At 37.3% G+C, this 15,044-nt stretch overlaps 1 protein-coding gene across 1 annotated transcript; it reads left to right on the top strand.

Annotated features, from left to right (window-relative positions):
* Positions 1-261: 261 nt before the first annotated feature.
* On the top strand, positions 262-891 carry KRTAP26-1 (keratin associated protein 26-1; the record flags this gene model as incomplete). Its single annotated transcript, XM_081300888.1, has 1 exon — positions 262-891. The coding sequence occupies one exon, from the start codon at positions 262-264 to the stop codon at positions 889-891; it is 630 nt and encodes a 209-aa protein (XP_081157014.1).
* Positions 892-15,044: the final 14,153 nt, after the last annotated feature.

Raw genomic sequence — 15,044 nt, 5'->3', positions numbered from 1 at the left:
AATTCAGTCACACTGGTTTATAGACATACTTAATCAATGGAAGGCTTTGCAGGGAACATTCAGTTTTATGGGAAGTGGGAGCCCCACTTCCTGGACTGTAATAAAAAGCTCTGATGCAGTCTCATAGGACCAGGAGGAAGAGTCTGTACACAGAACCTCCACTCTCCAGGGATATATAAAGGGACAAGCCAAGGCAGGGTTAGTATGCAACTGCAGACACTCGCTGCCTTCCTCCAACCACAGCCTGCTCGAACCCTCACCATGTCTTGCCACAACTCCTGCTCTGGAAACTACAGCTCAGGGTGTCTCAGAAATTCCTGCCATGTTCCTCTCAACGCCCCTGTTGCCCTCTGCTCTACAAATGTGAGCTGTGGAGATGTACTCTGTGTACCTGGGGTCTGTCAAAACCAGGCTTGGTTCCCAGGCAACTGCCAGGAGACCTCTGGGGAGCCGAACAGCTGCCAGCCTGCCAACTGCGAGACCTCCAGCTGCTCTTCCACGGCTTACTACGTGCCGAGGCCCTGCCAAGGATCTGGCTTTCTGCCAACCTCTTCCTTCCTCTCCAGCTCCTGCCTCCCAGTATCCTATCGGCCTCTGAGCTATGTATCCAGCCACTGTCGTCCAACGACTCCCCTGATCACTAGTTTCCAGCCCACAGGCTGTGTGTCCAGTGGCTATCGCCCCCTGACCTGTTTGCCCAACAGCGGCCGACCCCTGAACCTCCTCCCTTATGGGTACCGACCCACGGGGTGTTTGACCTACAATCCTCAAGCAGTGAACATTGTGTCCAGCAGCTTCAGACCTCTGCAGCCTCACTCCAGCAGTTGCCAGACTCTGCCCCACGTGTTCAGCACTTTCCGTCCATCTTGCTCGGCCCAAGGAGGCCTGTAGCATCCCCGTTCCAATGAAGATGCATGCAAAGATCCAGGACGAAAATTCAAATTCCATGGACTTTTGCTGCTTTCCTAGTACTGCCTGCCTTTTCTTGTTTTCACTGTGCCTAATCGAATGCAAGCTTCTTTCAACTTTTAATCTTGTTTTCCATCTTACCTTTACAAAGAAATTCAGCTTACAATGCTTCTTCAATGTTGCTCAGGTGTGGGAAGAATATATTCGATTCAAACTATAATAAATGAGATTCAGTGAAATTAAGAATCTGGTTCATGGATTTGTTTTCATTGTTTCATTCCAACAAACTCAAGCGGGTAGGACAGGTGATCCTCAACTGAACTTCTTTTACCTGACGGTAGGGGGAAGGTTTTATTTATACCTCCAGTAGTTCATAAGTCTGGAGACTTCTAATCCCTATACTTGAGAGATCCCAAAAGTCCTTGGTGAAAGTTATGTTGAAAAGAAAAGATTAGCAATGATCTCTCTTATCTCTCTCTTCCACTGAACACAGTTCTACCAGAACCCTGTGTCTGGCTGCAAACCTGGACATAAGCTTCTCCTTAAGCCTCTGATGGTTCCTATGATCTATTCCAATAAGATAAAAATCCCAGCCCCTTAGTGTGATATCTGTTTTCCTTCATTGTCTTTCTTTCCCCTACCTCTCTGACTTCATACCCTTCAGCTCAATATTGGAAACACTAAGCTCATGCAATCCTCTCTTACCTGTAGGTTCCCAAACAAATGTTTTGTTTTGTTTTGTTTTGTTTTTAATAATCACATACCCATACACCCTTTCACATATATCAACATCAAGACCAGATTGTGCTTCAACTCTATCTGCTTGAAAATTCATAACTTACTTTTATAACATAGCCTCAGTTTATTTATTAACCTGATGATTTATTTAAAAAAAAAACACTATCACTTGCTTCTTATATGCCAAGTCACCATGTGCCAGGCACAAGAGATACAGAGGTAAAAAAGACTGACACGAGGTTACCAGAAGTCATATACAATGGTACATATTTCAACTAAAGAAACATTTTCCCCTTATTTGACATAAAGTGTGGGAATATTTATTTCACAAATTAAAACTATGCTGTAATGACATCAATATCCATCTTTTTGAGGAGGTGGGATATCAACAAGATGCTCCTGACATACAAGAAACACAATGGTCTCTAGAAACTGACTAGCAACCATTCCTTTTAGCAAGGTGTTCTCAGTCCTAATCTTGCCCCATAAAATTCCTGACCTTGAAGCAGTACTTAAAATCTATTCTAGTCTTTCCCCATTCTGTCTTTTGCCAAACATACTTGGCTTTCCTAGCTACTTAGAGGTGATTTCATGCACACCTTCTCTTTTTTGACACTTTTTCCCAGACCCTCTCTCTCCCTGCCCTAATCCTAATGAGTAAATCACACCTTGAACCCTCCTGCCTTTTATCTCAGACTCACATCCATGGTTGATGTGGTTAAATTAACATCACTTTAAGATGTGAATTGAGCGACAACATGCACACTATTATACACAAATCATCACTCCGCAAATATAGCCATTATTCTCACTTGTGACCCACTTATGAATTTTGCCTGTTTTATAAAACTATAAAGTGTCTCCCCAAGGTGTCTGTATCTGGCTTCTTGCACTAAATGTTTGTGAGATTCCCTCATCTTGTTATGTGTGTCAGTACTCGATTTCCTTGAGCTAAATTTGCTGAAGACATAACTCAGTACAAAGAGTATGATAATCATGTTGAGAAATTGCTGGAGGCTGAGTGTGGATTAGCAAGCACATGAAACCTCCTTGGGGCCATAGTCTTGGGCTTCCCTTCCAGGAACACTGCCAGTTTCTCATGGCAAATCCCTGTGAGGGAAAGGGGAGAAGTAATCCCAGAGAGCAAACCTAGGACCTCCTCCTTAACAAATCCCCACTCTCTAAGAGAAACAGCTTCACTAAAACCTTATCCACCCAGGGGTGGATGTCTCCCTCTTTGGGGGCCCCACTAGCTCTCCTGGCTCATTTAAGTAGGGATGGGTAGGATTAAGAAACTCTTGGAAGGTCACAGCTTAGGGACATGTCCCAATTAAAAATCTGATATTTAATTATAAGATTATAGAATGCTTTCCCTCTCCTCTACCTTACCACCACACCAACATTGTCTGGAACATAATAACAGTGGAGTAAAGATGAAAGAGCTATTTGATGAGATTCTCCCTGAAGAGAAGTCCTAGGAAACCTGAGAGCCAAGTACGGAGGGAAAAAAATAAGGATGCTAAAAAAATAGGAAGACTCTGACGCCTGCAACTACAGCAGATATTAAATATAACCTAACTCACAGCCATATTAACTTCAAATCTCATGCCAAAGTCATATTTATCTCAGTTTCTATTGCAGAATATAGCATGAGTTCCAACCAAAAAAAAAAATAAAATAAAATTGGAAGGCATACCAAAGAGCCTTAAAAACTCAGCCTCCAGAGAGAAGGAAGCATCAAAATCAGACTCCGACATAGATGTTCAAATGATCAGACAGGGAATTTAAAATAACTCTGATGAATATGTTCACAGTTCTAAAAGAAAAAATAGACTACATATGAAAACAGATGGGCAATGTAAGCAGAGAAAGAGAAATTCAAAGAATTTACTACCAAGCCAAAACTGCAAAAGCAATGAAGGATCCCTTCGATGGTCTCTTACTAGTAAGCTTGTTGTGGCAAGAGAAAGAATGAGTGAGCTTGAAGAGAGGTCAAGAGAAACTTCCCCAACTGAATGGCAAAGAGAAATAGTACTATTAATAAGAGTGAAGAGAACAAAGCCCCCAAGAACTGTGGTAATTTTTAAAAGGTGAACTATCCTCTTAATCAGAATACTGAAAAAAAAAAAAAAGAAGACAAGCAACAGAAGACATAAGTGAAGCTATAACGGCTGAGAACTTCTCAATTTTATTGTTAAACATCAAACCAGAGATTCAGGAAGCTCAGAAAACACATTTCCATTTCCATTTATCATTTAAATCATTAATTCAATGCCTTGCTTTTTTATTTATATTTTTTCTTGATTATGTTTTCTGAAATAACATATCATTTGTTTTTAGATCTGAATTGTTCCCCAAAGGTACATATATTGAAAGCTTGGGCCCCAATTGAACCATGTGCAGAGGGGAGTCTTTTGGGAAGTGATTGAATCATGAGGGTGCTGATATCATCAGTAAATTAATACAATGAATGTTGACTTCATTATCTGCATGGGCTATTGGGAAGTTAGAAACTGTAGATAATGAAATCTGATTGAAGGAGTGGGGTCATTGCAGATGTGTCCTTGAGGACTGTATTTTGTTCCTTTCCTCCCCCTACCCACTCCACCCTCTTCCTGGTGATCTTGAGCTAGAAACTTCCCCTCACTAGACCCTTTCACCATGCCTAAAGCAGTGGAGCAGTCAACAATGGACTTAAAACACTAAATCCTTGAGCCAAAATAAATCTTTTTTTTTTTTTAAAGAGAGAGGGAGAGAGGGGGGAAAGAGAGGAGAGAGAGAGAGAGAGAGAGAATTTTAATATTTATTATTATTATTATTATTATTATTATTTTTTAGTTATCGGTGGACACAACATCTTTGTTTGTATGTGGTGCTGAGGATCCAACCCAGGCCACACGCCTGCCAGGCGAGCGCGCTACTGCTTGAGCCACATCCCCAGCCCCCAAAATAAATCTTCTCTCCTTTAAATTGTTTATGTTGGGTATTTTGTTCATACTGGTGAAAAGTTAATTAGAATACTACAAGAGCATCTCTTTAAATCTGTGAACTGTCTCAGATTGCTAAGTCAATATTTCATTGTATCACTTGATAAGGGCACTTGTATCCTTGGAAGTTATTTCAGCATGCCGAATCGCTCAGTAAACAAGGAACAACTATCATGTGCTCAGCTCTCTTCTGGATGCTTGGGGTATATAGTAAACAACTCAATCTGAGGGACTGAAGGAAAATAAGTGGTAAATGCAGAAAAGTATGATAATATTGGAGTGTTTAAAATAGTATATAGTGAGTAAAAATGGTATTACAAACAAGGGAATTGGTTGCTTTTAGCAAGATCAGGAGTATTTTTGTTTCTCAAAAAATGACACTTGAGTTATACCCAGAAGGATTAGAAGAGACCTCTCTGAGATTGGCTGGGGTATAGAGTGTTTTAAGCATAGAGAACAAGGTCAAAGACAGGTACTGAAGGGTAGTGAGTGAAGAGAGGATTGTAATAGAGAATTTGCCAATGTTTTCAAGATATTCGACCCTCTCACCAATGACACGGTCAACTCCATCAGGTACGTCTAAAATGTGCTTAGCAAGCACTGGTTGTTTTCCAAAAGCACAGCAAACTCGGCCAGATGGGCCTCTAATTAGAGATGCCTCTTTCTTCCAGACTTGCTATAAATCACAGCATCTTGCTGAGACAGTAAATCTCAAAGTGGCCCATATGACACCAGACAGACTGTTTCATGAGATAATCTTTGAAAAGAGATTGCAGATATAATTTTTAGATTCCGTTAAACGGTTATTAATGCAGCATTTGCATTACTCTAGGTTCTGACAAATATTTTAGTAAGGAAATGTCCTGAGATGTCTCTCAGAAAGGGAGTCAGGGGAACTGGGTAAGGACTTTTTCAGTGTGCCTACAGTTAGGCAAGGTGTGTTAGCCTCATCTCTTCCTGCTGCTCACTCACTCACTCTATCTGCTGAATAAAAACCGGGACCAGCAGAGTTTGAGCCTTTGGATTGATTCTTCTAAATGATGTGGTATAAGAAAATTCTATATGTATGATTGTTCAACCAAGATAAAGGGAAAGATAGTCAGTTTGAGATGATGGGGATGGTACATGGACGTGCCCTTCACAGCCAGTTGAGGCAGTGCAGAACTTTGTCTTTATAATGTCCACAATCTTCCAAATTTAACTAGGTTTGTTAACTTTCAACACAAAGCTATTCAATCAATACCTGGCAAACATATTGCTCACTTTTTGAAGGTTAGCAAATCTCCAAACTACATATTGGGACATCAGGGAATCCCTGACTGTAAACTTCACAAGTAATACAACACAAAATATAAAGTACTCTTAATTCTGTGGCTTTTAGCACATCTACCTTGGCAATTGTTAAATATTTGTTTTGTTTTACCTTGTTCAATGTCCAAGTATTTTTCATCTCTCAAATTATATGGACCTTTATTACTATTTTTCTGATTTCATTACTACTTCTGTGTAGGAAATTTATCTGCATATTTTAGTGCATTTTCTTAATCCAATAAGCATATGCCATGGATGCATTTTAATTGTTACTGACATACTCACCATAATCATTTTACTATTTTTTATGGGAAATGCAAATGTTCATCACATTGGTTTCATCTCCTACTAATATAATTTTTGCTAAAATATGTCTAGTAATGAAACTAAGGTTCCACTTTAAAATGCAACATATGACTATCTATACTCTGAGACTTCTAGCAATTGTCTTGATAAGTGGCATTGATTAAGAAAACTCCTCTATATTAATCATAACCTCCATGTCCTAGGCATTCTCCATATTATGGAAGACAGTGACGTTTCCTTAGTGGGTGAGTGCCCTTCATGTAACAGCTGGGCCTCCAAGATGTCATGAGCAGGCAGTTTACAGCACATAAGGCACTGATAAAACGAGTTAGATGTGGCAAATGCTGCTAGCAGGAGACTGCAGGATGAACTAACAAAATCTTCAAAGTTCATGTCCCAACAAGGGTGGACTGAGGAAATAGCCCTTCTATATTGACAGTATAGTGTCAAACACATCATTCTGATAAAGATCCCACATAAGAAGCCAGAGAAACAGTGTAGCAAATTGGACATTTGTTTTACATGGACCCTTCAATTAAATGTTGGAATCCTTCCAGTACCAGAAAATTAATCGGAACCTGTTTTCTATAATAACCCCATCTAATCAAAGCATCAGTGAACACAGAAGTTCCTCAAAGAATGTATTTAACCCTACTTGGTAAGTTTCTTAAAGTTTCATGCTAAATTAATCTAAATAAATGAAATTAATAATAAACACCACATAATTATTTAATGCATCACTGAAGAACACAATGAAGTTCCAAGCTTTTCAAATTATACCTGTGAAACAATACAATATTGCCTACATTATGTTTTGCTTTCTTATTTATAAGTTTGTTGACCAACTCTATCACAGTGTACATATATATGTAAAAAATGTGGCATGTCCAATTTTTAACAGAAACATTCACTTTCAAATGATTCTACAAAATATGTTCACATGAAGATTTAAAGAAATAAAATATTCAATTATTGAGCTCATACTTTCTTACACACAGTACCAATTAGGGACCTTCTGGGTTGTAATCAGCCAGCCATGAACACTAACTTGCAGTTCTCTAACTCACCATGCATCCTGGATGACAGGTAATTATGTAATTCCTCTCCCGTTAACTTATTTTCTCATCTAAAGTCAAAAGACATTAGCAAATGCTGAAAAAATAAATTTTAAAATAATACATTTATCTTGGACTATTGTAATTTCTTGGCAGTTATTTAAACATTAAAGGAAGGATCTAGGGTTTGCAATATAGGTCACCCTCCATGGAGTGGAATTGGTTAGGTAGTTTGTAACCTCAATACATAGCTTTATTGAAAATGTTGAAATTATTTTATTTCCATGACCTAAAGAAGTGAAGCTGTTTAATAAAGAGTTTTTTATAGAACCTTCAAAGGAGCAAAATAGCCTTGTCTAGGTACTTAAGATTAATGGTTTCAGAGACATATTGAGAGGACACACAAACACAAATACACATACATGGTATTTTTCTGCCTCTACACTTCTTTATTCATCTTAATTCCATACATGCAACCTCTGGATTGTAATATAAATAGACCAACATCAGAGCTCACTACACAATGGAAGAAAGTAAGCTGTAAACAGATCTCTTGCAGCCCACACCAACCATAGTCCTGCTCCTGTTTCTAGTAATGGCAGTTGCATGGATGAACCTCCATTTTTCATCATGATAGAAGATCATTTCCCATTTTGTTTATGAAATTCTTATTGGTTGATAAATATCTGGCATTATAAATTCAGCATGAACTGCATCTCTGGAGGTGATGATTGCCTATAAGATCTACCTGTAATACAAATTTACAAATTGATTATAGAACTTTCTCAACTGCAGGGTGAAAAGATCATTGTATTTTTTAAAATTTTTTAAAAATTTGTTCTTATTTGTTTATATGACAGCAGAATGCATTTTAATTCATATTACACATACATAGCAAATTTTTTCATATCTCTGGTTGTACACATGATAGAGTCACACCATTTGAAAGATGACTGTATTTTTAAGCACACTAGACATTTTGTTTCCTATAGAAAAACTGACACTTCATTACTCTATGTATTATTAGGATGAAATAGTACATAAAAACTCACTTGTATTTCCATTCCAGTAATGTGGGACAGGGTGAAGAAGAAGAAAATGAAAGACAGGAAGAAAGGCCAAAAACACATTTATTTGTTCAGGTATAGCGTCTGAAAGTTTGTTGGCAAAACACAACTCAATTGTTTAAAATTGTATCTATAATTATACACATTGTTTTAGCAATGTTATTTAACAAGTGTTTTTGACTTGCTGTTACATACTGAACATTTGCATAGACAACCATTGTACTGAATCTTCTGCATCTAAAAACATGCAGTTTACAAATCCAACCATGTTAATGTTTTGGAATATGAAGGTAAAACACGACTAAAACTTTAATCCAATTTGCTACTCTATAACCTCATCATCAAAATGCCAAAGCAATTTGGTGTGATTGGGAATGAATAGCACTTTCTGGAAAAGAAAATATTTTCAGAAAGACCATTCACCAGGAATTTCTAATGGAAAAGAGTTTCTTCCTCAATATCATCTAGAATATGATGGGTCTATTTATATTTGATGTAGACATATATAATCAGAGACTTTGAGAATTGGTGGCTGCCAATTAACTTATCCAGCCTATCCCTAACCAAATTTTGTAGCTACATTCTCAAAGTAAATCAGCTTCAAAGTTCAATCACAACTCTCTGATTGTAAGTCCAGAAATTTTTATATATATTAAAAACTTGGCAAAGCAACATTTGGTTTGGCAATAATCACTTGAAACTAATTTTTTTTTCCAGAAAAAGTCAACTTCTTCCATGAAATTAATGTTTAACAAGTGATGTTAAAAATTATAATCAAGATACAAACATCAGGGGCTGGGGATGTGGCTCAAGCGGTAGCGCGCTCGCCTCGCATGCGTGCGGCCCGGGTTCGATCCTCAGCACCACATACCAACAAAGATGTTGTGTCCGCCGAGAACTAAAAAAAAATATTAAAAAAAAATTCTCTCTCTCTCTCTCTCTTTAAAAAAAAAAAAAAGATACAAACATCAGAAAGCTAACAATAAGCAGATGCCACTGCCACTGACGCTGATGCTGTGCCCGGAGGTCTCTTCTCTGGGCACGGCCTTGGTTACCCTGGACCCTACTTCTGATGCTACTTCCATGACCTCTGCCACTGAACCTGAAATCTCCTGTCAACCCACCGCTACCTGCATCGCTACCACCATGGCTAATGCCTCTTATTCTGCTGCTGCCAGCCTGAGGTTGCCTGGAGGTCTTCTTTCTGGGTGCTGCTGCCCCAGCAGGCACCACTGCCCTGGATGCAACTGAAACCGACACTGCTGCTGACCCCTGAGATCTCCTGGTGACGCTGCCCCACAGTGCCGCTGTTGTGGATCTACTTCTTACTACCAACCACCACCACCACTACTGCTGCTACAACGGCCTAGAGGACTGCTTTGGGGGAGACTCCAGGTTTGGTTGCATGTGGCTGCACCCATTTTGGGACAGCAACCAGAACCTGGGGTCTGGGTGCCAGCAGGTTTACAACCACAGGGGCTTCTGTCTGTGGACTCCAGCCAGGACCTGCAGGTCCAGATTTGGAGGAGCCTGGGGTCTTTCTGCTGAGAGTGCTGGTGGCCCTTGTCTTGGTACTACATTTTGGGGTTAGTCCTTGGCATGAGTGTATAGGAGCGGCATTGAGGTCTTGGGACTGCAGTGTGCCTGAGCCTGAGGTATCTGAATCCCAGATTGGTGGGATAAAGACTGGGTTTGTGAGGGTTGATCTGGGTTTGGTGATCCCGATAGACATCAGAGAAAGGGTCTGAGAAACTGTTGAACACTGACAGAGACAGTTCAACTTTCCAGAAAGGTTTATTTTATTTTATTTTTTAATTTGCTAATCTCTCTACCAAATTTGGAAAAGGATGTTTTTATGCATCAGTGTGTAGAAGATAATGATACATGAATGGTGTGTTGCATTTTTCTGTATTCTTTAATTTTTTTTTTCTCTTTGTTAGTATTCTTCCTCTTTCTTGTCTATTTTCTTGGATTTTCTTTCCAACTTTTCTCCAACCAACAGCCAATTTCTGTCAGCTCCTCATCCACTCTTCCTGTGAATTTTTACTTCTAGTTTCTCTCTTCCTCCCTCACAAATATCACATACTACTCTACCTATGTTCTCTCATCCACCATTTGAACTTGTAAACTGTTTTAACAAATTCTCTGTTTGTACTATAGATAGTTATTGAACTCATCATTTTGTTTTAATATGAGAAAGAAGAAGACACCTTAGTGGGAGCTATTAGGTTTAAGGTTATACATTGTATACACTGCATGCTGTTTATATTGGACTCACCATTAAAGGCAAAGTGCTGGAAACCTTCAGGGACACTATAGGTCTACAGGGTAGAATTTATGCTGCCTTGGATCCATATTTCTAGATGGGGAAACACATCAACAAGATGAAGAAACAAGGGAATAAAGCACCCCAAACAAACCAAGATGCTTCAACAACAGAAGCCACTGATAACAAAGTAGAAGAAATGCACAAGATTGCACATAGTTAAGTTGATATATGAAGTAAAGGATAGTATAAGGAGTGAAATCAAAGAAAAAAATACAGGAAGTGAAAGACCACTTCAATAAAGAGTTAGAGATCATGAAAAAAAAAAAAAAAGCAGAAATCCTCAAAATGAAGACATCAGTAAACCAAATTATAAATTCAATAGGATGAATCCCCAACAGACTAGAGCATTTGGAAGACAGAACCTCAGACAAGGAAGACAAAATATGTAATCTAGAAAATAGAATTGATCATGCAGAGAAGATGGTAAGAAACCATGAACAGAACATTGAAGAATTATGGGAAATGTGAAAAGACCAAATTTAAGAATTATTGGAATAGATGAAGAAGCAGAGATACAAACCAAAGGAATGCACAATCTTTTCAATGATATAATAGCAGTAAATTTCCCAAACCTAAAGAATGAAATGGAAAATCAAATACAAGAGGCTTACAGGACCCCAAATGTATAAAATTATAGCAGACTCACACCAAGACACATTATAATGAGAATGACCAACACAGAGAATACCAATAAAATCCTAAAGGTTGTGAGAAAAAAATAAAATTATGTATAGGGGGAAACCAATTCTAATCTAAACTGATTTCTCAACACAGACCCTCAAAGCTAGGAGGTCCAGGAGTAATATATTACAAGTTCTGAAAGAAAATGGATGCCAACCAAGAATTTTTTATCCAGCAAAATTAAGTTTCAGATTTGAATATGAAGTTAAAACCTTCCATGAAAAACAAAAATTAAAAGAATTCACAACTAGAAAGCCTATAGTACAGAGCAGTCTCAACAGTATATTCCATGATGAAGAATTGAAAAAAAAAGTGAAAATGAGCAAAGGGAGGAGCTGCAATAAAGGAAAATTAAACCAAATGAGAAAAATAAGACAAATCAAAAATAAATATATCAAAATGACAAAGAATACAAATCACATCTCACCTTGAATGTTAATGACCTAAACTCATCAATCAAAAGACAGATTGGCAGATTGGATTAAAAAGCAAGACCCAACAATACACTCTCTTCAAGATACTCACCTCAGGAGCAAAGACATCCACAGGCTGAAGGTGAAAGGATGAGAAAAACCTTATCTCTCATATGGATTGCATACACAAGGAGGGGTTTTCATTCTCATCTCAGATAAAGTAGACTTCACACCAAAGTTAATCAGAGGAGACAAAAAAGGACATTTCATACTTTTTTAATGGAAGTATATATAAATAGGACATAACAATTATATATATTTATGCCACAAATAATGGAGCATCTCTGTACGTCAAACAAACTCTTCTCAATTTCAAGAGTCAAATAGACCATAATACAATAATACTGGGTGATTTTAACACACCTCTCTCACTATTGGACAGATCTTCCAAACAAAAACTAAATAAGGAAAGAATAGGACTGAATAACACAATGAGTAATTTAGACTTAACAAAAATATATAGAATTTTTCATCCAACTAGCAAATAGACTTTCTTCTCAGCAGTACATGACTCCTTGTCTACAGTAGACCATATCTCATGACACAAAGCAACTCTAAGTAAATACAAAAATAAAATAGAGATAATAGCCTGCATTCTATCAGATCACAATGAAATGAAATTAGCAATCAATGATAAAATGAAAAGCTGCTGTAACAAATAGAGACTAAATAATACACTATGGAATGATGAGTAGATAGTAGAAGAAATCAGGATAAAATTTTTAAAAAATTCTTAGAGGTAAATGATTACACTGATACAGCATAATAAAATATCTGGGACACTATGAAGGCAGTACTAAGAGGAAAGTTTATCACATTGAGTGCACTCATTAAAAGAATAAAAAGTTGGGCTGGGGATGTGGCTCAAGTGGTAGCGCGCTTGCCTGGCATGCATGTAGCCTGGGTTCAATCCTCAGCACCACAAACAAACAAAGATGTTGTGTCTGCCGAAAACTAAGAAATAAATATTCTCTCTCTCTCTCTCTCTCTCTCTCTCTCTCTCTCTCTCTCTCTCTCTCTCTCTCTCTCCTCTCTCTCTCTCTCTCTTTAAAAAAAAGAATAAATGTCAACAAATAAATGACCTAACACTATATTTCAAAGCCCTAGAAAAAGAAAAAAATTACACCAAAAGCAGTAGAAGACAGGAAATAATTAACATCAGAGCTGAAATCAATGAAATTGAAACAAAAGAAACAATTGAAAAAATTGACAAAACAGAGGCTGGGGCTATAGCTCAGCAGTAGAGTGCTTATCTTGCACACGTAAGGCATTGGATTCGATCTTCAGCACCACATAAAAATAAATAAAGTTATTGTGTCCATCTATAACTAAAAAATAAATTTAAAAAATATTGACAAAACATAAAGTTGGTTCTCTGAAAAAATAAATAAAATAGATATACCCCTGGCCATGCTAACAAAGAGAAAATTCAAATTACTAAAATACAAGATGCAGAGGGAAATATCACAATGGACCCATCTGAAATACACAAGATAATTAGAAACTATTTTGAAAATTTATACTCCAATAAAATAGAAAATATTAAAGACATTGACAAATTTCTAGAGACACATGACCTACACAAACTGAATGAGGAGGTCATACACTATTGAAACAGGTAAATTTCAAGTAATGAAATACAAAAGCCATCAAAAGCCTACCAATAAAAAAAGGCCCAGTACCAGATGGATTCTCAGCTGAATTTCAAAGAAGAATTCACACCAATAATCCTCAAAGTATTTCATGAAATTGAAAAAGAGAGAGCCCTTCTGAACTCATTCTATGAGGCAAATATCACCATGATACCAAAACCTAAGACACATCAAGAAAAGAAAACAGCAGACCAGTATCCCTGACAAATATGACAAAAATTACCATTAAAATTCTGGCAAATAGCATAAGAAAACATGTTTAAAAGATAGTGCACCATGATCAAGTAGGATTCATCCCAAGGATACAGGGTTGGTTCAACATAAGAAATCAATAAACATAATTCATCATATTAATAGACTTAAAAGCAAAAATCATATGATCATCTCAATAGATGCAGAAAAAGTATTTGACAAAATATAGCACACCTTCGTGTTCAAAACACTAGAAAAACTAGGGATAGCAGGAACATACCTCAACATTGTAAAAGCTATATATTCTAATCCCTAGGCCAGCATCATTCTAAATGGAAAGAAATTGAAAGCATTCCCTCTAAAAACTGGAACAAGACAAGGATGTCCTCTTTTAACACTTCTACTCAACACCATCCTTGAAACTCTAGCCAGAGCACTTAGACAAAAGAAAGAAATTAAAGGGATACAAATAGGTAAAGAAGAACTCAAACTATTACTATTTGCTGATGACAGGATTCTATATCCAGAAAATCAAAAAAATTACACCAGAAAACTTCTATAACTAATAAATGAATTCAGCAAAGTAGCATGATATAAAATCAACACTCATAAATCAAACGTATCCCTATACATCACTGATGAATCCACTAAAAGAGAAATTACAAAAACTACCCCATTCATAATAACCTCAAAACAACAACAATAACAACAACAACCTGGTTATCAATCTAACAAAAGAGGTGAAAGACCTCTACAATGAAAACTACAGAACACTAAAAAAGGAAATTGAAGAAAACCTCAGAAGATGGAAAGATCTCCTATGCTCCTGGATAGGCAGAATTATTATTGTCAAAATGGCCATACTACCAAAAGCTTTATACAGATTCAATGCAATTCCTATTAAAATCCCAATGACATTCTTCATAGAAATAGAAAAAGCAATCATAAAACTTATTTGGAAAAATAAGAGACCCAGAATAGCTAAATCAATCCTTGGCAAGAAAAGTGAAGCAGGAGGCATCACTATACCAGACCTTAAATTATACTACAGAGCTATAGTAACAAAAATGGCATGGTTTTGGCACCAACATAGTCTTCTACACCAGTGGTACAGAATAGAGGACAGAGACAAACCCACATAAATACAGTTATGTCATACTAGAAAAGGGTGACAAAAATATTCACTGGAGAAAATATAGCCTAGTCAACAAATGGTTCTGGCAAAACTGGAAATCCTTATGTGCAAAATGAAATTAAACCCCTATCTCTCACACTGCACAAAAAGCAACCCAAAGTGGATCAAATACTTCAGCACTACAACAGAGACCCTGCACCTAAAGAAGA

Source organism: Spermophilus citellus, assembly GCF_964194105.1.
Source record: "Spermophilus citellus genome assembly, chromosome: 7".
NCBI lineage: Eukaryota > Metazoa > Chordata > Mammalia > Rodentia > Sciuridae > Spermophilus > Spermophilus citellus.
Note: the sequence above shows the minus strand (reverse complement) of the source record. Positions and strands in the feature narration are given on the sequence as shown.